The following is a 27,287-nucleotide window of genomic DNA, read 5'->3' as shown; positions in this document are numbered from 1 at the left end:
CCATAATGATGTGATAACTTTGGAAATTGAAAAGTGCTACTCTCGGGCTGGAGAGATGGCTCAGTGGTTAAGAGCACCGCCTGCTCTTCCAGAGGTCCTGAGTTCAATTCCCAGCAACCACATGGTGGCTCACAGCTATCTATAATGTGACAATAAAATAAATAAGTCTGAAAGAAAGAAAGAAAGAAAGAAAGAAAGAAAGAAAGAAAGAAAAACGCTGCTCTCCCACAATGAGTATTATTTCATAACATCATCCAGGGTATTTTCTCTATATGTGTGTGTGTGTGTGTGTGTGTGTGTGTGTGTGTGTGTGTGTTGCCTATAGGTATGTCTGTGCATCATTTTGTGTGCTTGGTGCCTGTAAAGGCCATTAGCCTGTTGTGAGCCTTCATAGGTGTCCTCTGTAAAGGCACTGGCTGTTCTTAATTTCTGAGCCATGTTTCTAGCCCCTTACTTGGGTTTTAGGGGTTTTTGTTGTTGTTGTTGTTGTTGTTTTGAGACCTCCCCATATCCTCACTTTCCTTTCCCCAAAGAAAGCCAAAATCTTGCCAGTGAATAGAGAATTGATTCAAAGACTCTGTGGAGAGGGGCAGGCCCAGCTGGAGCTTCCAGGAGAGGGTGGCTTTGTTTTCTCTGGGACTTTGGGTTCATTTTGTTTCTGTCAGCAGAGAGAGGCACAAGGCTGGTGACTCACGTTTACTGTTGAGTCTTAAAATCCAAACTGCAGCTGTCAAAACAGGATTCGTGCTTTCAGGCACAATGAAAGAAAGGGACCGGCCCCCAAAATGTGCGCTCGGGTTTGGCTTGTCCTTGTAGCTCTCTAACCCAGCGGTGAGTGAGCTTTTGGGTTGAGGCAGGAGGAGACCCCAGGGTTGCCAGTGGAGTGAAATCGCAGCTGTGGTGACAGCTCTCCTCTCTCTTGCTGTAGTACACAATTTGTAATTTCTTCATCTTGGGCTAAATACTAGAAGGAACTTTTTTTTTAAGGTAGAGTGCCCTAATGAAGGGGTTCATTTGCTTTGACTCCAAAGGAGAAATTAAGCTGTCACTGATGTCAATAGCATGCACTGCGGCTTGTTTAAAGGTCTGAACCGGCTAGAGAAGCCTGGATGATGCAAGCCAAGCTGCCGCCTCGTGCGCTCCTCCCACTTAACGAGCCACATATCCCAAGTTCTCTGGGCTGAGACCCAGCACTGAGATTAGGATATGAGTGAAGGGAAACGCTTAATCCCAGGGTTCATGCACCCCTCTGGGGAGACTCCATGGACACACTGCAGCACAGGCTTGAGGCTCGTTGCTAATTGATTTCACCTGCGCTTGCAGTCCACCGCTCTAGTAAAATTCTCCAGGCCTGAGGAGACACAAGCACTTTTTGCTGACTGAAGCTGTGTGCTAATAGTTTCCCCCGGGGCAATGTGTAGCTTGAACTTGGCCAGATTGTTTGTTATAAATTTCAAAATGCCAATTTTTGCCGTATCAGATCCATTTAGCAAACCAAACTTAGCCAAAGGTACTTTTAAAATATTCTGTAAATGTAATATCTATGTCTGAGGCTTCCCTAAGTACCCAATAAAATGAAACTATCTTTATGGAATTGTGACTCGGGCAGATCTTGTTTTTAGGGTCATGCCTGTGTCATGCTGACCTTTCTCCATCCTGCCTCAAGACTTAGGACGTCAGGAGAGTGGTGTTTGTTCCACCCATTCTGGGCCACATGCTTCTCCACTCTTATCATCTTCCTTAACTCTGTAAAGACAGCACTCTCTATACTCAATTATTTCACATCTTTATGAAAACTGTTTCTTGCTGGGTATGGTGGCACACACCTTTAATCCCAGCCTGGTCTACAAAGTGAGTTCTAGGACAGACAGAGCTGTGTTACACAGAGAAGCTCTATCAAACAAACAAACAAAAACAAAAACAAAAAGCAAGCAAGCAAACAAAAAACAAAACAGAAGAAAAACGTTTTTTGAGTTCATTGGCTGAATTCTCCCAGCTAGGGCCAGGTTTGCCTCCAAAGACTGTATTTTATCTACTTGCCCCACCCCTTGCTTTCTTGAAGAGTTGTAACTGATGTGGTGACTCCCTTCTGACTCTGTACATCATCTTGTCCTGTCTTTGCACAGAGTCACCTCAGCAAAGCCATTGTTCATCATATTGTGTAGAGTGGTATCCCTTAAACCCGCCTGCTCCCTGCTTACAAGATAATGTTGTTGATTCCTCATCGATGATGTGCTGGTCAAGGTTTAACAACCATCTTTATAGAGGAAAGAGCTCTGATTTACAGTGTTTGCCAATTTCCCTGGTGTAAACACTACTACCATGGCCCTTTCAAGCCACTAAATGGCTTCATAGGATGCAGAGTTGGGAAGAAACACCAGTCAACTGCTCTAGAGGAGCTGACTCAAACACATCAAAGAATTCTTTTCCAGATTCTCAGTTCCATGATGGTAGGGATTTTTTTTTCTTACTTCTTTCTTGGTCTGTTTGATTCGCTAATCGTTTTTTTATACAATAAAGAACTCTCTTGCATGAACAAGTAGAATAATTCTGTCATTCACAAACATTCTTTACTTGACCACATGCCAGGCACCAGAGTAGGTAGTTGAGCTAGAGTCGTACAGTCGTGAGGACTTGTCTGCTCCTGTGTGACAGGCAGACTAGGCTCATTCTGCTTACAAAGTAAACATTAAAGTGTAATTGTTGTGAAAACTACAGAGGGAAACTGTGAAGGAGGACTTGACAAATGACAACTTAAACCTCCTCAGAAAGTACGCTTTAAGATGTATCCTAAAGGATACATAAAAATTGGGTAGGGGAGAAGCAGCAAGGAAGCAGTATGAGCATTTGAGGTAAAAAACAAAACAAAACACTAATAGGGGCTGGAGAGATGGCTCAATGGTTAAGAGCACCACCTGTTCTTCCAAAGGTCCTGAGTTCAGATCCTATCAACCACATGGTTGCTCATAACCATCTGTAATGTGATCTGATGCCCTCTTCTGGCCTGTAGCTGTGCATGCAGGTAGAACACTGTATACATAATAATAAATCAATAAATCTTTGAAAAAACAAAACAAACAAAAACAACAACAACAACAACAACAACAAAAACACTAAGAGAGTTAAGCAGAGGCAAGACCAGAGCAGATTGTGTGCTATGCTGGAACAGACACCAGAAGACCCGGTGACACATTCCCATGATTGGCTGAGCTGATCCTGCCTCCTTCTAGCAGAGGTGAGGTGGGTGGGGTAGAGGGATGTAAAGAGCAGTAGCAAAAAGTGCCAAAAAGATGATTAGATTTGAAGGGCACAGAAGACAGAGGACACCCGTGACTTCCAAATCTCTGTGACCATCCTCAATTCCAAGGCAAAAATCTAATAATCTGAAATTTTTATCTTTGCTAAAGGGAAAGTAAAGAATAGTAAGGCTCTTTTTTTTTTTTTTTTTTTTTTTTTTGCTCTTCCACTCCTGCCCAGAAGCATCCTTGAGGCGGCACTGCTCAGGGGTGGCTGGGGAGGATACTGTCAGGTCAGCCCAACAGTGTCATCTAAGCCTGAGGCATGACACTCACACCTCAGTGCTAGCGTAGGAACACCTACACTTCTGGTTGTGGGCCCTGCCCCTCCCTGAGCTTGCAGTCCATGCAGAATAAATTAGAAAGACCCAACAAGCCTGTGTTTGTGTGACACCAATATTTGTCTATCCAGCAAGAACCCATTCAGCGACTCCCATGTGCCCGGCACTATAATGGCTACTAGGTAGCAAGGACAGATTCTCTACCCATCATCACAGCTTTCCTGGTATCTCCAACTAGAGACTGGTGCCTACATGTCCCTGTCCTCAGGGACAGGAGTGCGTTTTGTTGAGGATAAGGAAAAGCATGGAGCCGGGCGTGGTGGTGCACGCCTTTAATCCCAGCACTCGGGAGGCAGAGGCAGGCAGATTGCTGTGAGTTCGAGGCCAGCCTGGTCTACAGAGCGAGTCCAGGACAGCCAAGGCTACACAGAGAAACCCTGTCTCAAAAAAAACAAAAAAAAAAAAAAAAAAAAAGGAAAGGCATGGATCCCATTTCTATTGGAGGACAGGGCGTTGGGGACTTAGGAACATCTCTGTTGGAAGGCAAGGCATATGGTCCTGTTCCTTCAGCCGTGAGCATTTATGAGACACACAGGGACAGTATGGAAGGCTCTGAGGGCTCAGGTGGACACACCAGCTTACGTTCCACTGGGTCAGGCAGATGCGTGACTAGTGGTAAATGGCAACGGTGGCAGGACCCTGGGGAGGAAGTCTTTGAGCAGGCTCCTGGAACAGGCCTGCTTAGCTGAAGACGCAAGCCATAACTTGGGTCTCCAGGCAGAGAAGGCAGAGGGCTGTGCCAGGGAACAGGAACTCTGAAGCCAAGACTTCCCCCTCCCCCTCCCCCTCCCCTACCTCCTCCCTCACTTCCCACCCCCCACCCCCCAGCCCCCCCAGCCCCCAGATTGACTTTATCACCCTTCAGTGAAGTCCTTCCAGGCTGTGAGGGAGAAAAAAAAGTTGTTTTTCAAAAGAATAAGGAATTGTCCAAAAGCATTGTGCTTTTTTCAAATGGAAGTGGTCACCGCTAGGAAAACAAGAAGTCATTTTTGTTAGAACCCAGTCTCCATTTATTCCTTTGTCTTTGTTTAATTGAGTTAATCCCTCAACGGTCTCCCTTGGGTCAATACTAATCACTCATGGTCGTAAATCCTACCGTTCCAAAAACAGTATGAAAGAAAAGGCCACAGAGCCAACTGGCAAGCTCACTATTCGCAGGACAATTGTTTGGGAATGGGAGCTGTAATCCTTCCTGGTCCTGCCACGTTTTGCATTCTCAAGTGTGTGTGTGTGTGTGTGTGTGTGTGTGTGTGTGTGTGTGTGTGTGTGTGTGTGTAGAGGAAACGAGGAATGCAGCCATCACTCCAAGGCTTGTTGCAGAGAGAAAGCTGGGGCTTTGGGGTTCCAGGTCATAAGAGGAGTTTGAGCACCTTTCCCTCAGAGGACCATGAGGATTTTTGTTTATGGGGTTCTGTGATTCTCACAGCTATACTCTGGGGACTTTGAGGATGTTTAGCAAGCACTACTGCTAAAATCCTACCCTTGGACAGTCTGCCTTAATGGAAGAGGTGGCATCAGGAGAGGGGTGTGCGTGTGTGTGTATGTATGTGTGTCTGTCTGTGTGTGTGTGTGTGTGTGTGAACAACCTCAAGTGTTGTTCCCCAGTCTTAGCTTTCAGGCGGTTCCACCGGCCTGCTCTCAGGGACCTAGCAACAGGTGTGTGCAGCCAGATAAAAAGACCACCCCCAACCTAGACCTCTTCTTTCTCTGTTCTCAGCGTTCTCCCCTCCACACCTCGTTCTTGGCCTGTACCCCATCTCTGCCCCCCTTTTCTCTGACCTCATGGCTCTCTGGCTGCCTCTATCCCTTTCCCGGGTTCCCACTTGTCTCTCTTCTCCCAGTAAAATCCTCTCACACCAGGTCTGTCGCATGGCTGCTCAGAGGGCTCACCTTGGCACAGCTCACCATGGTACCCCCAGGGCATTATATTTCATAGCACTCAGGAGCCATCCCATTCTTCTCCTGTCCCCTTCCTTTCTTTTCCTTCTCTTTTCTTTCCTTTTTCCCTCTCCTCTTCCTTTCCTCTCCTTTCCCTGCCCCCAACAGAGTCTCTTACTGGGATCTGGAGCTTTCCATCTAGGCTAGGCTGGCTCACTGGTAAGCCCAAGGACCCCCCAGTCTCTGTCTCCGCAGTGCTGCACTTGCAAACAACACATGCCTGGCTTTCTGCCTGGCTTGAGCTTGAACTCGGGTCTTCATGCTTGCACAACAGGCACTTTACTATCTGAGCATCTTCCAGTAGGCAGTTGCGTTAAGACTTTTCTGCATTCAGAGATGGGGCCACACAGTTATCCCTTGGACTTGCCAGAGTCCCAGCCTGTCCAGAAAGAAATCAGCATTTTCTTGCCATCTGCCGTCTCTTCTATGGGGGAAAATCTTTTGGTGGAAAAACAAAACCAAACACTACCTCAATGACTGGTTCATTCCTTTAAAAATGCTACTTTCAAAAGGTTCTTTTGGAATACACTAATTTTGAAGCCAGGCAACTGTAAGTAAATGAGCTGCAAAGCTCTTGCCTCCTGGAAGAGATGACTTAGGAATTGCTAGTGAGGACCCCCACTTCTCCACCAGCAGGACTCTGTGTGGAGTGCTGGCCACCTGCAAAGGGACTTAGAGCCTGGTAAGGAAGACACAGTGGCTGCATCACTAACACATACACCATTAGTATCATGCTACATGCTGGGGAGGAAGCCAGCGGCGGTGCACTGACAGCCAGTGTGTGAGGGCAAAAGCTCTGAGCGGCTCGAGCTCCTCATAGGAAGCACCAAGCTGCCTATCACCCGACAGGTACCCTGAAGCCTGGGACTCAGGATCCCATCACTGTTCTTATAAAAGCATTAGTTTTCATTGAAATGTACTGGAAGTGCCACAAGGTCCCCGGAGCTGAAAATACCTGTGACAGATGCTCCTAGACACATCTTTGAGAGCACAAAGCACAGTTCAGATACAATCACTGGTCTCTCCTGTTAATGTTATTTTTACAAAACAGGGTTTGCTTCTCAGTTTCTCTCTTAACCCAGCTATCACTCAAATAATCGAGACTCTATTATATTATTTTAACAAGCTTCATAGCAGTTTTAACTCTATTCTAAACTCTCTAAACTAATTTGGCTTCCTCTCAGCGTGCATCCCAGAGATACTTGTAGCTTTCCTTGCTGAACTTTCTCCCCATGGCTCAAATCCCCTACTTCTTCCTCCCTTTGCTGGCAGGAAGTCCCGCCCTATTCTCTCCCCTGCTTAGGGATTGGCAGCAAGCTGATTTATTGGCATCAGGAGACAATTAGGGATCAGTGTTTACACAACATTGAGACAGAAGGGTCTCACCATTTGAATTACACAATAACCTTATACCTACATCTTCCCCTTTTAGTTTAAGAATATTAATAATATTCTCTTACAATAACAAACTATATATAATAATAGCAATTATGAAAATCATTAGGTAAGATTTACATTTGAATATTTGGCATCCTTGGATAAAGTATTCTACTATCTATCAATTTCCATCATCCTAAACACTTTAAGTTTAACAGTGAGACTATAACTAACTAGTCTTCAACCACACCATATACGTAGAAGAAATCAATATTAGCTAAATATATAGGAAGTACAGGCAAGCAGCTTCCAAAAGTATATAAATGACAGAGATATTTATCTGCCTGGACAGTCCCCCCAAATTTCCCTATAATTTGGAGCATCCTCTTTAGCCTTCAGGCTCAGAATACCTGACAGACTCTTCTGTGAAGCAGGAATGACAGAGTACTTGCCTACCCTTCCCTTGCAAAGCTTCACAGTCAACTTTCTCACATTCAGTTTGTTCAGTTTGGGACAGTATTCTGTCTGTAATTGACACAAGGACATTTTTCAGCCAGTGGCTATCTTGCCACATATGAAGGCTTTGATGCTCTTTGAAGTAGTATGAGATGCTGCCAGGAGCAGACCTGTCTCGTGTCAAAAAAGCCTTAAGTTAATAATGTCTTTAAATGCCATATTCTGTAGATCTCTGAGATTTTTTTAAAGACTATCTATGTGTCTGTCTGTCTATCTATCTATCTATCTATCTATCTATCTGAATTGCTTATTTCTAGCTACTTTTTAAAATCTGTCAATATAGAAAATATATTTTTGTAATTAACTAAACTAGTATCTAACATGACCGTGAGTTTGATTGTCTGACTGCTAATATGTTTTTTTGTTTGTTTGTTTTTTTTGAGACAGTATTTCTCTGTGTAGCCTTGACTGTCCAGGACTCACTTTGTAGACCAGGCTGGCCTCGAACTCACAGAGATCCGCCTGCCTCTGCCTCCCGAGTACTGGGATTAAAGGCACGTGCCACCACCCCCCAGCTAATATGTATTTCTTAATATCCTAAACAGTTGCTAACAGCAGCTCCAAAAAGGACTAGAACTTAACATTGCAGTTTAAAGAATTACATAGGTACAATACCTTAGCATACTGCAACCAAATATAATCTTAAATCTTTATTAATATACAAAGATCTATACCAATGTAATATTTTTGGCTTATTAATGTTCCTTAGTCTAAAAGTAGATCCAATAACATACCCTTTTACTTATTCTATAACCAACTCCTTTACAACAATAGCAAACATCTGTCACCCATACAATGACCAAACCCCATCCACGCCCTCTTGGGAATGGGGCATAGTTTTCTTAAATTGCTTCCTGCTGATTTGGGGCATAGTTTTTCTTTTTGGAGGCTCAAGAAAATTGGGATACTGCCCAGTCTTAAGGAATCTAGCTGTACCTTTTGCTGTCTAATCTTTGCATGCTAAGAAAGCTCAGGGCTTATCTGAAGTCCTGACTGGAACAGTATGTGATGCTAGCTAGCAATTCTGAAGTTGTCTCAGACGCAGAGTTTTGAGAAAACATTGTCATTGAGGCCATCAGTGAGGTAGGATTACCTGGGCTATGTGTCTTATCTTTTTTGGTGTCTGGTCCTCTTGCCCTGAAAACTATATAAACTTTCAAAGGTGTTATACATTTTGTATTAATATATGTATGAGCTGTGTACTGAACACAGTTCAGTTGAAGATGAATCTCTGCTCTCTGTTTGAACAGGTAAGGCACCAAGCTGTAATATAAATATTTATTTATGCCATTTAGAAGAATTACATGGGGAGTTCTGGGGCTTTTGTAGCCAAAGATTTATTATACATGCATAGCTAAAGTCCTGGCTGGAGACATTTTCATGGCTCAGTCAGTCTCGGAGCTGTTCCCATGTGCATGGATCAGCAAATCATGTTACCTCTTCTGTTTGGCCTTCCTGATTTCTTTCCTTCTGTTTGAAGCCAAGATCTTCAGGAGCTCTCCCTCTGTCAAATCTGATTCTTAAAAAATGAATTTGGACAGAATCCATAGGTTTTTTTTCTTATGTAGAAACATATGTATAACTCTTTCCCCAGTGTAACACATTTCCTACCGTCTATTCTGAGGTTATGACATCCTTAATGTAACAGGTTGATTTAGTTCAGCAGTTTCCCCCCATAATCCAATGTCTCTCAGCTGATGTTTCTTTTTGTTCATCAGCACTCAGCTTATCTCTGTGTGTCTTTGTTACTCCTTTTTGTTTGCTAAGCATTTCCTTTAAAGTCCTATTGGATCTCTGTAAAACTGCTGTCCTGTTGGACTGTGTGGTATACCTGTACTATGATTTATATTATCATATAAAAATGCTTCACTAGACTAGAGACATATGCTGGGGCATTGTCAGTCTTAATTTCAACAGATATTTTCATAATTGCCATAACTACTACTACTACTACTACTAACTTCTTTTTCTTTTTCTTTTTCTTCTTCTTCTTCTTCTTCTTCTTCTTCTTCTTCTTCTTCTTCTTCTTCTTCTTCTTCTTCTTCTTCTTACAGGGTTTCTCTGTATAGACCTGGCTGTCCTAGGCTCACTTTGTAGACCAGGCTGGCCTTGAACTCACAGTGATCCGCCTGCCTCTGCCTCCTGAGTGCTGGGATTAAAGGTGTGCGCCACCACGCCCAGCGCTGTAACTTCTAATAAACACATAATTACTGAATCAGCTTTTTCAGAACTCAAGGGAGTTGCCCATTGAAATCCTGAATATGTGTCTATAGTATGATGCACATATTTTAATTTTGCAAACTCTGCAAAGTAAAACACATTCATTTGCCAAATTTTGTCTCTTTGAGTACCTTTTGGGTTACTCCCTGCAGATAATGGAGTTTGATTATATAAAGAACAAATAGGACATTTTCTTATGCTTTTTTTGGCTTGTTGTCAAGTGATAGAAAATCCACCCTTTTAAACCTTTGCTATTACCATGGTGTTTCTTAAGAAATTCTGAGACTTCTAGCACATTTCCTATTAATAGCTGATCAATTTCATCATTACCTGTGCTAGAGGGCCTGGTAGATATGTATAGGATCTGATATGCGTTGCATACACAGGATGATTTATAGTTCTAACTACTGGTTGTAGCTGAATAAATGGTGAAGTTAATTTAGAATCATCCTGGATAAGTTCAGCAGTTTCTATATGCAAAACAACTCTCTCTGCATATTGAGAGCTGCTTGCTATACTAAAAGTCTCTGGATAGTCTAAGAGCGCCGTAAGAATTGCATAGAACTCTGATTTTTGAACTGAGTCGTAAGGACTCTCAACCACCTCACTTATTTTTTCTGACTTACAGCCTGACTTTTCTGACTTATTTGCATAAGTGTAGGATGTAGGGGCCTCAAGAATTGGTGTCACTATGCAAGGGAAAATCCAATTAGGTTGTTGTTGTGTTTTTTTTTTTAATCAACTGGAGTTGCCTGCTTTTGGGGTATTTGTTGTTAATCTCTCCCCAAACGTTACTGTAATGTCTTTGCCAATTTTTATTTTCTGCCCATAATGAAGCAATCTTTGCATTAGTAAATGGTACAACAATTTCTCATGGATCTATTCCTGCTAATTGATGAAGTCTCAATTTCCCTTCATAATCAATTCAGAAAACTTTTCTATATAGATCTTTAATTTTTTTACTCTGTTTGTGTGCTAAAAATATCCATTCTAGGATACGATCTTCTTTTTGTATAAGAATTCCTGAGGGAAAATGAGTAGCAGGCAAGATAACTAAAGCACATCTTTGATCTATATATGTGTTTTATGATTTCTTTTCTACCAGTGCCAATTCTTTTTCAGCCTCAGCTGATATTTTTCTTGGACTATTTAAGCCTTTGTCACCTTGTAAGGTTTGAAATAAATTATTTAGCTCTTGGGTAGTTAATCCAACTGTGGGCCTTAACCAATTAATAGCTCTCAATAATTTTGAAAATCATTAAGCGCGCTCAATAGGTTTCTTCACATTTTTACCTTCTGTGGTCGAATCTCCTATAAATCTATCTTATATTTTAGATTCTCCTCTTTGTATTTTTTTCAGTAGCAATTTGCAATCCCCAGGAAAGCAAAATTCTCTGTACTTCATCAAACATTTCCCCCAAGGTATTTGTATCTGAATCAGCCAGTAAGATATCATCCATGTAATGATAAATTAAGAATTGAGGAAATTGAGTACAAACTACTTCTAATGGCTATTGTACAAAACTTTGGCATAAAGTAGGACTATTTAACATTTCTGGTAGCAAGACCTACTGGTACCTTTTGGTTGGCATAGAGCTGTTAAATGTGGGTACTGTGAAAGCAAATCTTTATCTTGTTCTTGTAAAGAAATGGAGAAGAAGCAATCATTCAAATAAATTATTATAATAAGCCATTCCTTAGGTAACAAGAAGACAACGGGATTTCAGGCTGTAAAGAGCTCATTGGCTGAATAATTTTATTAATGGTTCTTAGGTCTTTTAACATCCTCCATTTGCCCCCCCCCAACATTTAATGACTAATACAGGAGAATTTCAAGGACTGGTAGATTCTCCCAACTGCTCTTGGACCAGCTGTTCCAGTGCCTGTCATTTTTCTTTTGTCATAGGCCATTGTTCTATCCAAATAGGTTGGTCAGTCAAACACCTTAATGGTAAGGCCATTGGCATTCTGTCAGCAGTGTCCTCCCCATATAAAATTGGAGAATCAGCTTCTACTGTGTTCTGTTTATGGATGACTTGGACAGGCCAGGATCATTCCTGATAAGAATTTTTAATATCTTCATCAGGAATATCCCTGATTTTATGGTTTGTCTCTGAAGTTCTATGCCTCCCATTGTATCAACAGATCTCTTCCCCATAAATTCATAGCTGTACTAGCCACATATGGCCTTAATTTTTCTATTTGTTCTCTGGCCCTACATGTTTAAGCCATTTTAGACTTTTGTTTTACCTGAGATAATGAGCAAATTCCTAGTAGCTGTGTAAATACCTTTTGAAGATGCCAAATGGGATACTAGGAATCTTGGGAAATTATTATGACATCTGCTTCAGTATCTACTAATCCTCTATTTCAATGCCATCTAACTGTAATTTTAATTCTGGCCTCTTATCATTTTCAGTAGTTTGCCAAAATACCTGGGTTCATTTGTCTTTTGTATCTTTAGTATCTTTTATTTTATCCCTAGGAGTATTTTTATCTCCATTAAATGGTTTATCTAAATTTTCAGTAGCCCTATTTGTCCTATCAGGTCTTGAGTTTTCTAGTTTTTTTTTTTTTTTAGAATAATCTTTTTTTGGAGGACAGGAGAGGAATGGCTCATGTTGTTTTTTGTTAGGCCTTGGGCGAAGCCCCTTAGTTTTCCAAAAGTAAGGAATTGCCTCAGATATCCTTGGATGACCTGCATTTATGAGCCATATGACCGTTGCTTCCGCATCTTCTACATTTCATAGGAAATCTTTTCCCCAAATTGTTAGTATTATGGAAGAATTTATTCTTAGGAATGGTTTGTTCACTATCCTTTAGGGAATGATTTGATTTTTCCCAGCTACAGCAATGGACATTTTGTATTTTGATGCCTCCTGTAGTTGTTTGGCATCTTCAAAAGGTATTACACAGCTACTAGGAATTTGCTCATTATCTCAGGTAAAACAAAAGTCTAAAATGGCTTAAACTGTAGGGCCAGAGAACAAATAGAAAAATTAAGGCCATATGTGGCTAGTACAGCTATGAATTTATGGGGAAGAGATCTGTTGATACAATGGGAGGCATAGAACTTCAGAGACAAACCATAAAATCAGGGATATTCCTGATGAAGATATTAAAAATTCTTATCAGGAACGATCCTGGCCTGTCCAAGTCATCCATAAACAGAACACAGTAGAAGCTGATTCTCCAATTTTATATGGGGAGGACACTGCTGACAGAATGCCAATGGCCTTACCATTAAGGTGTTTGACTGACCAACCTATTTGGGTAGAACAATGGCCTATGACAAAAGAAATACCATTATATTGGTATTAATAATGACTTTTAAAAACAAAGGCCTTAAAAATAAAGAGGAAAGGAAGAATATGAAAAAATGAGACAGGCAGTGGAAGAAAAATTGGAGAGGTTTATAGGTCAGAATGAACAATAGAAGGAAAAAATAAGAGATGGAAACAAATTTAGAACAAAAGATACAATTTTTTATGGATCAAAATGAATAGCAGAGAGAGAAAGATGAGTTATATAAACAAACCTTGGAAGCAAAATTTATAGACCAGATTGATGAAAATGCCAAGGTATCAGTTACAAGGCAAAATGAAATAAATGAAATTTGGAAACAAAATTTAGAAGAGAAATTAGAGAGGTTTATAATTAAGAATGAAAATGATCCTAAGATAGAGACAGAAGAAAAAAGGCCATAACATGTAACATCACTTTGTAGTAAGACTGCAGAGTGGTCTATATCTGTTTTTTAAAAAAAAAAACCTAAAATGATTTTCTGAGCCTTGATAAGGGAACTACCAAGGGATGTGGAAAATCCACAAGGTTATCAGGTTTTTGATTGGCAACCTATAGAGGCACAAGATTTAAAAAGGTTTAATGAGACAATAGCAAACTATCATTTACATTCACCATATGTTAAACAAATACTTAGCAGGGCCACACAAAATTTCATAACTCCAAAAGATTTCGTAACTCACTTGATGGCAACTATTGAGGAGCCTGGGCCTCCATTGCAATGGCTGGCATGGTGGGAAGATGAGGCTTTACTTATGGAGCAACAGAATCGGAATAGAGGCATTGATATTGTCAAGGACCAGTTACTATATGAAAGTCTGTATTCTGAATTAAGAGTATGGATTACCCTTGATGATGCTGTCCTGGAACAATGCCATAGGACAGCTTTAAATGCTTGGGACAAGGTTGAACAACAGGGACTGTGGCACCATGGATCTTTGTCGCGAGTCTATCACTGGTCTCTGTCTTCACCAAGTGGGTGACACTAGCTACCAGGGACTGACAGCTGTTCTGTTCTGCCTCCTATCTCACTGCCAGGATTGTAAGCACATGCTGCCATTCTTGGCTTTTTATGTGGGTTCTGGGGATCAAATTTGGGTCCTCATGTTGCCAAGGCGAGCACTTTACAGACCGAGCCATCTTCCCTAGGAGGTGATGGTAAAATATAAATGTTAGAGAAGCTGGTTTTTACAGTGCAAGTGAGAAAAATATATCCTCGTGATGTTTATGGTGCTGAGAATAAGTGACAGTTGAGGGCCTTTCCTTACGACACCCCATCTGTGTTCCAGGGTATACCATGGACCAGGGAGCAGACAGAACCTAAGAGCCAAAATACAGAGAGGGGCTTCAGAATGCCGTCTCCAGGGTGTGGTAACCACTGCAGTCATGCTCACAGCAGCGGTGGCTGCCTGCACTGGGCCTTCACAAGCTTGTGCATAGTTAACCACAGGTCCACAGGGGCTCATGGACCTTACCCCTCCTCACTGAGCCATTGCGTACTGATGGATGCCTGGGAAGGGACCAGCGTTATCTTTAGTTGTAGACCGATTGGTAACCCCACCCTCAGGCTCCTCTAATGGATGGTTCCAAACTCAAGGTTTCACAGACAACCACCCAGCCCCGCCCCACCCGACCTCCACCCCCACTCCCCACCCCAATCCCCCTTTCCCTTAAACTCAGTGGGTCACAAAACAGAACAAAAGGGCATAAATATGGATGGGAAAGAGATTGGTAGGGAGGTGGAAAAGTGAGAGAAGTGAGAAAGCATTGTATGTGTAAAATTGTCAAAGAACAAATTTAATAAAGGATATTTTAACAAGGAAGAACGATGAGGCTGAAGAGGTGGCTGAGCCGCCAAGAGTGTCTTGCAGAGGGCCTGGGTTCAGTTCTCAGGTGGCTTACAAGAGCCAGTAACGCCAGGTCCAGAAGATCCAAGCCTTACTCTCGCCTCTGTGGGCTGCTATGCTCGTGGTGGGCACGTACAAACAGGCACACACAGTTAAAAATTAAATCCATCTTTGTGTGAGTGCTGTAGAGGTTTTTGGGTTTTTTTGGGGGGGCAGGGGTTGGTTTTGTTTTGTTTTTCCTTTTAAGTATAAATGTTATAGTCAGGACTGAATGAACGTTCTGGGTAACTGAGTTTTTATCATTCTTTTTTTTTTTTTTTTTTTTTTTTTGAGAGAGAGGGTTTCTCTGTGTAGCCTTGGCCATCTTGGACTCACTTTGTAGAACAGGCTGGCCTCGAACTCGCAGTGATCCACCTGCCTCTGCCTCCCGAGTGCTGGGATTAAAGGCGTGCGCCACCACGCCCAGCTTGTTTTTATCATTCTTAATGTAGTGACACTTGTTAGCCGAAGGAACGTCCCTTTAATATTTTCGGTCCCTTTTATGCTCTCTGTACTTCTCTGGTTGTAGTGGCAGGATGGTGGGTAGGGCTAGTCATCTCATGGCATTTGAGCAGTCTCCTTGCCAGGAAACAGCACCATCATGTCTGCCTGTCTATGCCAAGGAAAGGCTGAGTCAGTGGTGGCTTGAAGGTGCCTTTAACCTTTTCGTCCTCGCACATAGTCCTCTACTTGTGGCTGGAGACGCATGCGCATACACATGAAGGACTAGCCAGCTCTGCACTTCGTGGATGTGTGATGATTAGATCACTCCTCCGTCTCTCCCTGTGATCCTTCTTAGCTCCTCTCCTGGCATCTGGCCTCTCCATTTTCCTCACCGGTTGGGCGGACGAATAAGCAGCGTGCGTAGAGGACTTTCAACGCCCTGCCTGTGGTCAGATGGGGAGCAGAAAGGTGGATGGGGATCTGGGCATGGGGTTGTGCGTAGACTTGCTGTGTGTCTTAGTCAGTGTTCTGTGGCTGTGGAGAGACACCGTGACCATGGCAACTCATAAAGGAAAGCATTTAGCTGGGGTCAACTCACAGTTTCAGAGGTTAAGTCTATTATTGTCAGGGTGGGGAGCTTGTTGGCTTTCAAACAGACGTGGTGCTGGAGAGGTAGCTGAGAGAGTTCTACATCTTGATTGGCAGGCAGCAGGAAGAGAGAATGCTGGGCTTAGCTTGAGCGTGTGAAACCCCCACAGCCCTTCCCCAGTGACACACTCCCTACAACAAGACCGCACTACTCCAACAAGGCTACACCTCCAAACAGTGCCAGTCCCTAGTGGGAGCTTGTGAGAGCCGTTCTTTCTCACCACATTTCCTGCAGAGTGGTAAGGCCATAGCTCCCTTGTCTGCCTTATCTGCAGTGTCAAAGGCAGCGCAGCGCCAAGTCATCTCAGCAGATACTGGTGACACTGTGATTGCCCAAAGGCTACGGATGGTACCTTATGGGAGCAAAAAGCAGCTCTCACTCACAGCTCAACTCTCATGAGCCCTCGAGATATGTTTAAAGTGGTTCTTATTGCCACAGGAAAATACAGAATTGATATTAAAATTATTTGGTTTCCATGTAATTCCAACATATGATTTCCATATAATTCCAACTTTGGAAATGTTTTTTTATCTACACTAAAATGCATAAAATGTCAGCCGTGGCTGCCTCTGTGTAGCAGACTACAGGTGGATTTTCCTTTTATGTATTTTGTCCCTCAATTTTCTACAATGAAAATGTGTAATGTGTGATGTTGCATAAGGTTACTGTAGTAAGTGCTATAGAGTTGAGTTGCCCTGGGCTGGGAGGATTTCTCCAGAGCTATGTGCTAATGGTGCGTCTTTGCCTCAGTCCAGGATCTGTGTGCCACAGAGGACCATGGCTGTGAGCAGCTGTGTGTGAACATGTTGGGCTCCTTCGTCTGCCAGTGCTACAGTGGCTACATTCTGGCCGAGGACGGGAAGCGATGTGCAGGTGAGTGTCGCTCCGGTCCTGTGTGCCGAGGAAGGACACATTAAGAACAGGAAAAGCCGGTCGAACGCAACATGCGTGAGGCCCAAACAGTCCCATGGGTCTTTTGAAGTATTTTGGTTCTATGGTCTAGTTTTTAGGCAGAATTTGAACTTTAGAGACTTCATATTTGCTTATTGTAGACCTCCATATAAAGTGTATTTATGATAGCCTATGTAGATATAATTGGCTGGTAATTCACTGCTTGAAAAGGGCAGGGTGGATTTGGAGCACAGCTTGTGGACCTAACTTTATAGCTCATGCATTATATATAAAACTTACTTGGCAATGGGCAGAGGTGCTATGCAGTACCTCAAAGACATTGGCAGATCCCTCATTTTGGACCTGCAGTTCAATGAAAGGCCAACTATCTGCATTGACATCGTGGTCATAGAATATGAATATACTCTAAGAGCCGGGGAGGGGGTCTCTAGAGAGTGCTTGGAGCTGCAAGCACAGATTCCCACTTGAACCCCCTCCCAGCTTGGCGGCCCCATACTGAGTGATCAGGTTAGACGTGGGGGGTGGCATCCTATTTCTTCAGTGATGGACTAGTTTTCCTTAGCCCCTGCACAGCAGGCCAGCAAACCCCTAATCTGTGTGCAGGACCATCCTGGTTGGCTGTAACATCCTTGCCTGATCTCATTGATCATTAAGGCAAGAAACAGACAAACAACAGGTGCTCAGTAAGCTGAAGTGACGTGAACCTAGATTCCTGACCAGATCTTGCTTTTCTGTTCTATTCCCCATTGCTTTCGAGACCACATTGCACCCCCTCGTTCCTTGTTTCCTCCCACAGTATGTGTTTATTCTTCTGGATTTAAAATGTATATTTTGCAGCACACCTCGATTATTAGGTGTATGGCAGGGGGAAGGCAACAATAACAACAACAACAACAACAAGCAGTCCTTTGCTATTTGCAGGGGAATGAGGAGAGTATTGTGGCTTTATTCTTATACACTGGTATGTTTGAAAACTACCATCATCAGAGATCAGCAAATGGAAAAAATGATCCTGCTCAGCAAGTTTAGTAAATAAATTGAGTGCTTTTTTTTTCACTTTTAAATGTATGTCTGTGCACCACATCCATGCATGTACTGCCCAAGGAGTCCAGAAGAGGCCACCTTACCCCTGTAACTGGAGTTACAACAGCTGTGAGCTGTCATGTGGGTGCTGGAAGTCAATCCCAGATGCTCTAAAAAGAAGCCACTGTCTTTAGCACTGAGCCATCTCTCCAACTTGAGCTGAGCCCTTAAAAAATAAATAAAATAAAATCTCGGCCGGGTGTCGTGGTGCACGCCTTTAATCTCAGCACTTGGGAGGCAGAGGCAGGAGGATCACTGTGAGTTCAAGGCCAGCCTGGTCTACAAAGTGAGTCCAGGAAAGCCAAGGCTACACAGAGAGACCCTGTCTTGAAAGACCCAAAAACAAAAATTAGTAAAATAAGATAAAATAAAATAAAATCTATACTACCACATATTAAAATGCTGAGGTAAGGAGAATGGAGAATGAGGGGGGGTTGATACGGAGGAAAGCAGGACAGGATTGGTACCTGGATTCTGCTCTGGGAATTCCCTGGGAACTGGCAGGAGAGGCTGGAAAAGACAATCACACACCAAACACGGCAACCAAGGATGCAGGGGCAGCGAGAGCCTTTCAGGAACAGCAGCCTGTGTTGTGAGCATCCTTTGCTTTGGGGTTCATCAAGCTTCAGCTGGAAATAGTTCTGTGGCTTTGCCTCCATGAACAACAGTTCCAACAGCACCTGGTATTTGTGAGTTTAATACACAGCACCTGCCTCTCAAGTCCTCTGATGCTTCCGTGCTCCAGCGACAAGTGGTCAGATCACTGTGTCACAAAGATCAGGCTGGTCACCTCTTTTGGCCTTCTCGTTCACATCATAAGGTATAATCCCTCTTTCAGAAGCTATGGAGGAAGGTATATAAAGTAACATTCCATAGAGCAGCTTTTAAAGCTGAGCACATGTCACCCATTCTGGATAAATCAGTGCTGTTCTTTCCTCTAACTCCTCTGGAACTTTAGATGACTGAGGCAGTCGGGTGTTAACTTACTGGTGGTAACCATGGCAGAGCATCAGGGCCTTCTGTTGACACATCACAAAAAAAGAAGCCAACACGTACCCAGCAATTATTATTTTGCTTCATTAATTTTTATCATATAGCCAATACTTAAAGGTTGAGAAAATCATTGTTAATAGTTAATTGTATTTTCTATCATACTTTTACCCATAGAAATATCTACTACAAAGCATTTGTTCATGTTGAGCAAAAAGTTATACTGCTTAGTTTTATTCACCTGTTTTTGCCCCTTTCTGTTGTTAAGTAAGTAGAAATGTAAGTAACTGAAAAAAGAAAAGAAAAAGGCATAGGATGGGGCATTTGTGGGGGAAGAACAGCTGATAAGTGTCAAGGAGCCAGGAAAACAATTCTAATTGACTGAGTGAGGGAAGAAACAGGATGAACCCGGAGCCCAGGGGAGATACAGAGGCTACATGAGCAGGAGGCCAACTCTTGGCCCTTGGGAAAGTAGAGGGGCGCGGGTACCCCAGTCCTCCCTGTTACCAAATAATTGTCTAATTGTCCCAGTGCAGCTGAGAATCTCTGTGTCTCTCAGGATTCTGCTGTAAGTTTGGAATTTGACATTTGCTGAAGAGCAGAAAGAGCGAGTACATGGCATCGTTGCCAGGCAGCAGTTGATGTGCTGTATTCATCCAAGACGTGTGTTTTCTTTGCTGATGCTTATGTGTACATGAGAATGTCTGGGGCTGGAGAGACGGTTCAGCCATTAAAGACTAGGCTCAGAACCAAAATGTCAAGACTATCTTGCCTGTATTAGGCAGTCAAGCAGAAGCCAAGAGAATCTGTGCATCCTAATTTCACCCAATTCTCAGCCACTTGTTTGATAACAGCTGTCCTTGACAGCCATGGACCAAGCTCTGTGGGAAGCTAGACGTGAGATGACCAGATAGATCTCTGTAGCCAGGAGCCTCAGCTAAGGGGGTCAGAATTCTCAAAAGTCAGTTGCTGTTCCATAGAGCTGTGTTGAGAGCCCAGGGAGGACACAAGTAGAGAAGAGAGACATCTGAAGAACTAAATTGGAAGATCTGCATATAGAAGGAAGGGTAGCCATTGGACAGATGTCCCAGCAAGAGCCAGTGTGATGGGCAGTGATGGGATGGGCAGAGATGTCATAGTGAAATATCAAGAGGTACACAAGCATCCTCACAAAGGACCATTCTCAAAGACCATTCGTAGCTCCAGGGGCTACGAAAATCACAAAACAAAACGAAATCATCTTGTAATGTTTTATGTAAGATTACAATGTGATATTTGGCCACTTCAAGCCTACCCTGGGTTGGACACGCCTGGAATTCCATGACCTTGAGCTTCTAAGACTCTGAGAATGATACAACAGTGATGGAAGAGACAGGGGAATGGATTTAAGGAAAGACAGCCAGAAGCTTTAGGCAAAGCAAGGTTGGAACTTTGATGAGATGAGGCAAAGGTATGGGGGGGGAGAGAAAGAGAGAGAGAGAGAGAGAGAGAGAGAGAGAGAGAGAGAGAGAGAGAGAGAGAGAGAGAGAGAGAGAGAGAGAAACAGCCCCAGTGCAGAAGAGGACGCTTAGAAAGCCAGCAATGCAGGCAGAAAGCAACATGCCTTTTAGTGTCCATGTAGATTGCTGCATTTTAAATGTCTATGTGTCTTTACTTGTTTTGAAGGCATCTGGACCTTCAAGCCTTACATCCCAGTTCCCAGTGAAGTGCGTCTTTATCTCATGAACCTCCTGCTTAGGATTTGGGAGGATAAGCTATTGGGTAAAGTTCCCAGTGTGCACTAGGCACATCTTACAATGACTCACCCAGAACTGTCACCGTGACCTGTGTGAGTATCCGTTCCTTAGGTACTTACTCAGAAATTTCTAATCAACATTTCCACCCATTTGAGTTAGTGGAACATTGCATCTGAGTAGCAAGGTTCTCTGCTGACCCCCATTTCACTGCAGACAGTACTGACTTTACTTCCAGATGCAGCTGACCAGAGGTGAGTTACTCACCGAGAGGTCCCTTGTGACTTAGTGGAGCTCCTGGCTTTGAGATGCACTAGCCACTGAAGCTGTAGTGTCCCCCAACATGCATATCGCTCACGGAGTATGCGTCTATACCCTGAGTGTGTGCTTGCTGCTGAGCTTGCTTGCCTGATGTTCACTGGCTGCTTTGTCTATGGAGTAGCTTTGTTCCTATTTTCCTTTTATCTATTTGAGCAGAGTATAAACCCTCTAGGCAAAAACAAGTTGTACTTTTCACTTGTCGGGGTCAACTTGCTTCACCGCTTCTCTGAAGGTGACACACTTACAATCGCAAGCATTCGTGTCTCTTAAATGGGCTCTCCCTCAATTGGTTTTTAAATTGCAGATTCAATTTTTTTTTTAATCTTCATTCATTCATGCTCTGACAACAAAATACCTGAAACTGGGTAATTCATAAATAGGAATTTATTCCTCATGGCTCCTGTCAGGTTTTGTTATCTGGTGAGGGCTGCTTTCTGTTTTCAAGGTGGCACCTTGAAGTCTGAATTGTTTTACTATGCAGGGTGGAAGGGCAAAAGGGCCTGAATATATTGAGACCTTGTTAGGATTGGTTTTAGTTTTGACTGTGTGTGTGTGTGTGTGTGTGTGTGTGTGTGTGTGTGTGTGGTGTCTGTATGTGAGTGTAGATGCCTGTGGAGGCCAGAGGAGGAAGTTAGATTCCCCTGGAGCTGGAGCTGCAGGTGGTTGTGGTCCGCCGTCCACCAGGGCTGGGAACAGAACCTGGGCCCTGTAAGAGCAGCCCACTCTTACGCACTGCGTCATTTCTCCAGCTTATTAGTGAAGGCGCAGGCCTAGGGCTCAGTCACTGCCTAAAGGCCACACGTCCTAGTACTATTGCATTAGAAATTAAAGCTGAGCATGAGTTTTGGAAGGGCATGAGAATTCAGATCATTACACTAATTTGCTCAGAAGTCACATCCATAAAAGCTTGGCTAAGGTAACTAGCATCTGGTATTGGCTTGTCGTTACTATCCAAGGTGCAACATGTCGCCTGATTCAGTAATCCCTGAATATAAGTGCTCTTGAGCTAAACCAATGGCTTATGTGTTAGCTCAACCTTACCTTATTAGAGGGACAGGATGATAAAAACGTGCTTACATTTATTGAATGTTACAAGTCCTAGGACTTCTCTGAAGTACTTTACAGGTATCACAACCATCTTGTGTGGAAAGTACAATAGTTGTTCCTCTTATAAGTCTCTGGATTTCTTTGTGGTCCAGTCACCTCAGTCTTTGAGCTAAGGATAATAGTAGCTAGCTCACAGGTCAGTGTGATGTGTGACTATATTAGAGTCAGGTAATTTACTCCTTACAATGTCTAGTGGATCTCCATTAGATGTTTATACTTCCTTTATGAGTGCTTCTTATGGGTGACTGCACTTAACAGTGTCTCTAAGGTATGCGCACTAGTCACTTTTCTGTTGCTGTTATAAAGCATCATGACAAATGTCCATCTTCGTCTTTATTACCTTGCACTGATGTACTGAAGACAGCAGAGCGGTTTCTCATGTGTAGGGCAGAGACTGGATGTGGCAAGGTTCACTGTGACTTTGTGATCTGCCTGGACAAAGAATGACAGGCAGAGAGTTACAGAGCTCTTTCCACCTACGAAGGTGCACAGAGAGACTCCAGGCTGAGATGGTGGGAGGGATCTTGTCAGAGTGGATGGGGAGAGTGGTTAGCACCATGCGTCTGCTCCCTAACCTTGGCCTTCCTCTGCAAAGTATGGTTTTTATTAACTGACAAAGTTATACGACAAATCCAAAATATTTGGTGAAGATGCCAAAGCTGAGTGGACCAGAGCTCAGAGCTGAGTGGACTAGAACTCAGAGCCAAGTGGACTAGAACTCAGAGCCAAGTGGACTAGAACTCAGAGCCAAGTGGACTAGAACTCAGAGCCGAGTGGACTAGAACTCAGAGCCGAGTGGACTAGAACTCAGAGCCAAGTGGACTAGAACTCAGAGCCGAGTGGACTAGAACTCAGAGCCGAGTGGACTAGAACTCAGAGCCAAGTGGACTAGAACTCAGAGCCGAGTGGACTAGAACTCAGAGCCGAGTGGACTAGAACTCAGAGCCAAGTGGACTAGACCTCTCCGGATCCTAAGACTCTTTCTTCAACGTTCATATGAGTAGACAGGAGTGTCTTCATGTCCAACTGCTGAGCAGTGGCCTGGACTGGCACCCCTGAGTGGCCTGACAGTGAGTCGATGATACCACTGTGACCCTGAGATTTTGTAGACCTGAGTCTTAGGAACTTAGAGTCCCTGGAGCTGGCCTTGCCTTAGTTCAGAGCGGTGTGCACACAGAGAACAAAGCAGCTGCAGAATGGCAGCCTGGGGGAAGCTCATCCTGTGACAGTGCCTGGCTAAGGAGTGGAGGGTACCATCTAGAAAGGGCTGTCCTAAAAACTACCCGTTGGTCTGGGTGGGGGTGGTGGCACACACTTGTAACTCAAGCACGCAAGCATGCCAATTCCAGGCCAGGCTAGTCTACATACCGAGACTCTGCCCCTGCCATAAAAATGCAAGACAAAGAGTGCCACTCTCAACATCTACATATATAAATGTATCTTACTTGTTTTTGTTTAAAAACAAGTTACATTTAATAAAAGTTTTATTTAATAGTACTTTCAAAATGTTAAATAGGCTTATTTGAAAAAACATGATATTTAAAATCTTTGTTATATAAATTGTTCCCACAACATGGTGTCTGTGATTTTTCAGCTTGGAGTTCTTTAAGTTGGCACAGGATTTGGAAAATTCTATAAAATAATCTAAGGTGAGAATACTTGCTGCTATCAATTAAAAAGTGTTCTAGTCTTTTATATTTATAATATGATAAAAATTATTGTTCTCAGAGTAATTTTAATCAACATAAAGCCTCAAGTTTCTCCAAAGCCATTGACTTAATTTTTATTTTTAAGAAAAATTCTGTGTATTTATTTTTAGTTGTTATTCTATTTAATTACAATGTCATGTGCAAATGCCATGTACAGTATGTTCTTGCTTTTTAACAGAGGCTATTAAAACTTAGCACCAGAATCTCCTAGGGGCTTGTTAACGCAGATTCCAGGTTTCCATACCCAGAATTTCTGATCCCGTTTGTCTAGGGCAGGATGTGAGAAGTGATACTACGGGTAAGTTTTCAAGTAGTTGTTCATGTGAGCGGCTCACAGACCATGCCTTGGGAACATTTGCCTTACATGGTTAGTGGAGAATAAAGGCATTTAAGAAGCACAAGTGTTGCACAACAGTTGCTTTACAAGCACACACCCTAGCCAAGCTGAGTTTTGTACAGACAGTCTAATAAGTAGAGGCCCCAACTGCCCCGGCCATCTAAAGTTCCAGAGGAGTTAGAGGAAAGAACAGCACTGATTTATCCAGAATTGGTGACATGTGCTCAGCTTTAAAAGCTGCTCTATGGAATGTTACTTTATATACCTTCCTCCATAGCTTCTGAAAGAGGGATTATACCTTATGATGTGAACGAGAAGGCCAAAAGAGGTGACCAGCCTGATCTTGGTGACACAGTGATCTGACAACTTGTCGCTGGAGCACGGAAGCATCAGAGGACTTGAGAGGCAGGTGCTGTGTATTAAACTCACAAATACCAGGTGCTGTTGGAACTGTTGTTCATGGAGGCAAAGCCACAGAACTATTTCCAGCTGAAGCTTGATGAACCCCAAAGCAAAGGATGCTCACAACACAGGCTGCTGTTCCTGAAAGGTCCTCTCTCCCCCTGCATCCTTGGTTGCTGAGTTTGGTGTGTGATTGTCTGCTCCATGCATGGTTTTGCTTGTAAGACACTCCAAATGCAGGCAGGGTGTGCAGTGCAGGCAGAGCAGGTGCCGAACAGGCACAGGCTCCAGGCTCAATCTCTAGTACAGAAACCGCAACAAAAAGGCACATGTGTATTAATTTCCAGATTTCTTGCTCTTATTTTTAAAAAATGTAACATTTGAGTAGCCTAAAATACTATAGACAGAAACTTCTTTTTATTATTAATCTATCTATCTATCTATCTATCTATCTATCTATCTGTCTATTGTTTTGAGCTAGGGTCTCACTAGCTCTGGCTAGCCTGAAACTTCACAGAGATCTGCCTACCTCTGCCTCCTGAGTGCTGAGATTAAAGGCGTGCGGCACCATGCCCGGCTGAAACTTCTTTGTAAAAAAGAACAGTATCTATCTACCATCTGTCTAGTCCTGTCACCTGAACTTAACAGTAATTCTTATTCCTCATTTCTCTGCTTCAGAAAAAAAGCTATAATCACTATAGATATACAGTTTTGAGATCTTCTTTTTTAAACTCTATCATTTATTATTGCCAGGGTGGGGGAATGCATGTGCCAGAGCTCTCGTGTGAAGTCACAGGACAACTTCATGGGGTTGGTTCTAGGACTCAGACTCAGGTCATCAGGATTGCATGGCAAGCATCTTTACTCTGAGCAATCTTGCTGCCTGAGATCTATTTTTTTTCACCAGATTTTGTATTTCTGTTTACAGTGAAGCCATCACAACTATAATGTTAGTGCCTGCTCCAAATGGAACTCTGGGTCTACTTCTACCATTCTCAAACCATATCCGGCTTAGTTCATAGCAGAGCCGCACTCTCCACTGCTCTTCCCAACTGCCTGGAGTCGGTCTTGATAGTCGTCTCTGGATTCTCTCTAATTCATCAGGAATCTCATTGCCCCACTTTCAATGTATAATCAATCAATATATATATAGGGTTTTCCCCCATAAGGTTGTCAAGCAAAACACTAAATTTGGGGGACTTAAAGCAACAGCAATGTCAAAAGTCCAGGAAACTAGAAACCTGAGCCAAGGTGTCAGCAAGGCCATGCCACCTCTGAAATGTACACAGCAGGGGTCTTCCTGGCCTCTTTTTAGTTTGTGATACCAACCTGCAATCTTGATGGTTCATCTTCACATGGTGATCTCCTTTTAAAAAAAGTATGTGTGTATGTATGCGGTGTGTGTGTATGTATGCAGTGTGTATGTGAGAGAGTGTGTGTATGTATGCAGTGTGTATGTGGGAGTGTGTGTGTATGCAGTGTGTATGTGAGAGAGTGTGTGTATGTATGCAGTGTGTGTGTGTGTGTGTATGCAGTGTGTATGTGAGAGAGTGTGTGTATGTACGCAGTGTGTGTGTAAGAGAGTGTGTGTATGTATGCGGTGTGTATGTAAAAGAGAGTGTGTTTATGTATGCAGTGTGTGTATAAGAGTGTGTGTGTATGTATGCATTGTGTGTAAGAGAGAGAGAGTGTCTGTATGCATGTATGTGAGTATGTGTGTGTGTGTGAAAGAGAGAGAGTGTGTATATATATGTGTGTGTATATATGCAGTGTGTGTGTGTGAAAGAGAGAAAGTGTGTGTGTATGAGAGAGTGTATATGTGTGTGAGTGTATATGTGTGTATGTGAAGGAGTGTGTGTGATAAAGAGAAAGAGAGAGAGTGTGTGTGTGTGTGTGTTTGTGTGTGTGTGTGTGAGAGAGAGAGAGAGACAGACAGACAGACAGACAGACAGACAGACAGACAGAGACAGAGAGCTATGGCATTCATGTGGGAATCAGAGGACAAATATTGGGGAACACATTCTCCTTCCCCACTGTATGAGGCGAGGTCCCTGCGTGCCCCAGGCTTGCCGGCCTTGCAGCTTCCTGTCCTTCTGCCTCCACCTCCCATCTTACCATAGCATTGCTGGGTTGCAGATACAATCCACCAGTTCCGCCTTTCTATACAGGCCTGGGGCTTGAACTTGGGTCCTTATGCCTGGCTAGTGTATTTGAAGCCCACGTCTCTTTTAACCACTTTCATCTCTGCCTCTCTCCATGCTCTGCACTGGCCATTTGCTGGTCCTATAGCACTGTAGGCATGTTCCCACCTCCTGAATTTTGCACTTACCCTCTTTACCTGGGATGCTCACTCCCAGATGTCCTTATGTCTGGTACTCAATTCAGTACTGCCCACCCGCATCTTTGGAGATCCTTTCCTGACCACCTCCATCATACCCCAGCCTCCTCCCCTGACAGGTCCTTCTCACTTTGTTTTCCTCTAGAACATTCTCCATCTTCTAATGGGTTATGATATTTAATGACCTTTGTCTGTTGCCTCCACCACCACAATCACCACCAATGTTAACACCGTGAGGCTGGGTGGGTCTCATGTGTTATTCACTCTGTCTCTAGAATCTAAAACAGGGCCTGATTCATAGTTAATACTCAGTGACTATTTATGGAGCTAATGAGATATAAAACAGTGTGTTTCTCATGAATTACTAAATAATTTACCCTTAATG

At 43.2% G+C, this 27,287-nt stretch overlaps 1 protein-coding gene across 2 annotated transcripts in view; it reads left to right on the top strand.

Moving 5' to 3' along the window:
* The window catches only part of MATN2 (matrilin 2), a 146,784-nt gene that overhangs the window by 68,170 nt on the left and 51,327 nt on the right, over positions 1-27,287 (top strand). For both annotated transcript variants that reach the window (XM_084751308.1, XM_084751307.1), the window contains exon 5: positions 16,721-16,843. In XM_084751308.1, the coding sequence (XP_084607434.1) occupies positions 16,721-16,843 (123 nt within the window). The remainder of the gene's footprint in view (positions 1-16,720; positions 16,844-27,287) is intronic.

Source organism: Acomys minous, assembly GCF_964271855.1.
Source record: "Acomys minous genome assembly, chromosome: 12".
NCBI lineage: Eukaryota > Metazoa > Chordata > Mammalia > Rodentia > Muridae > Acomys > Acomys minous.
This window is presented reverse-complemented; position numbering and strand designations above follow the sequence as displayed.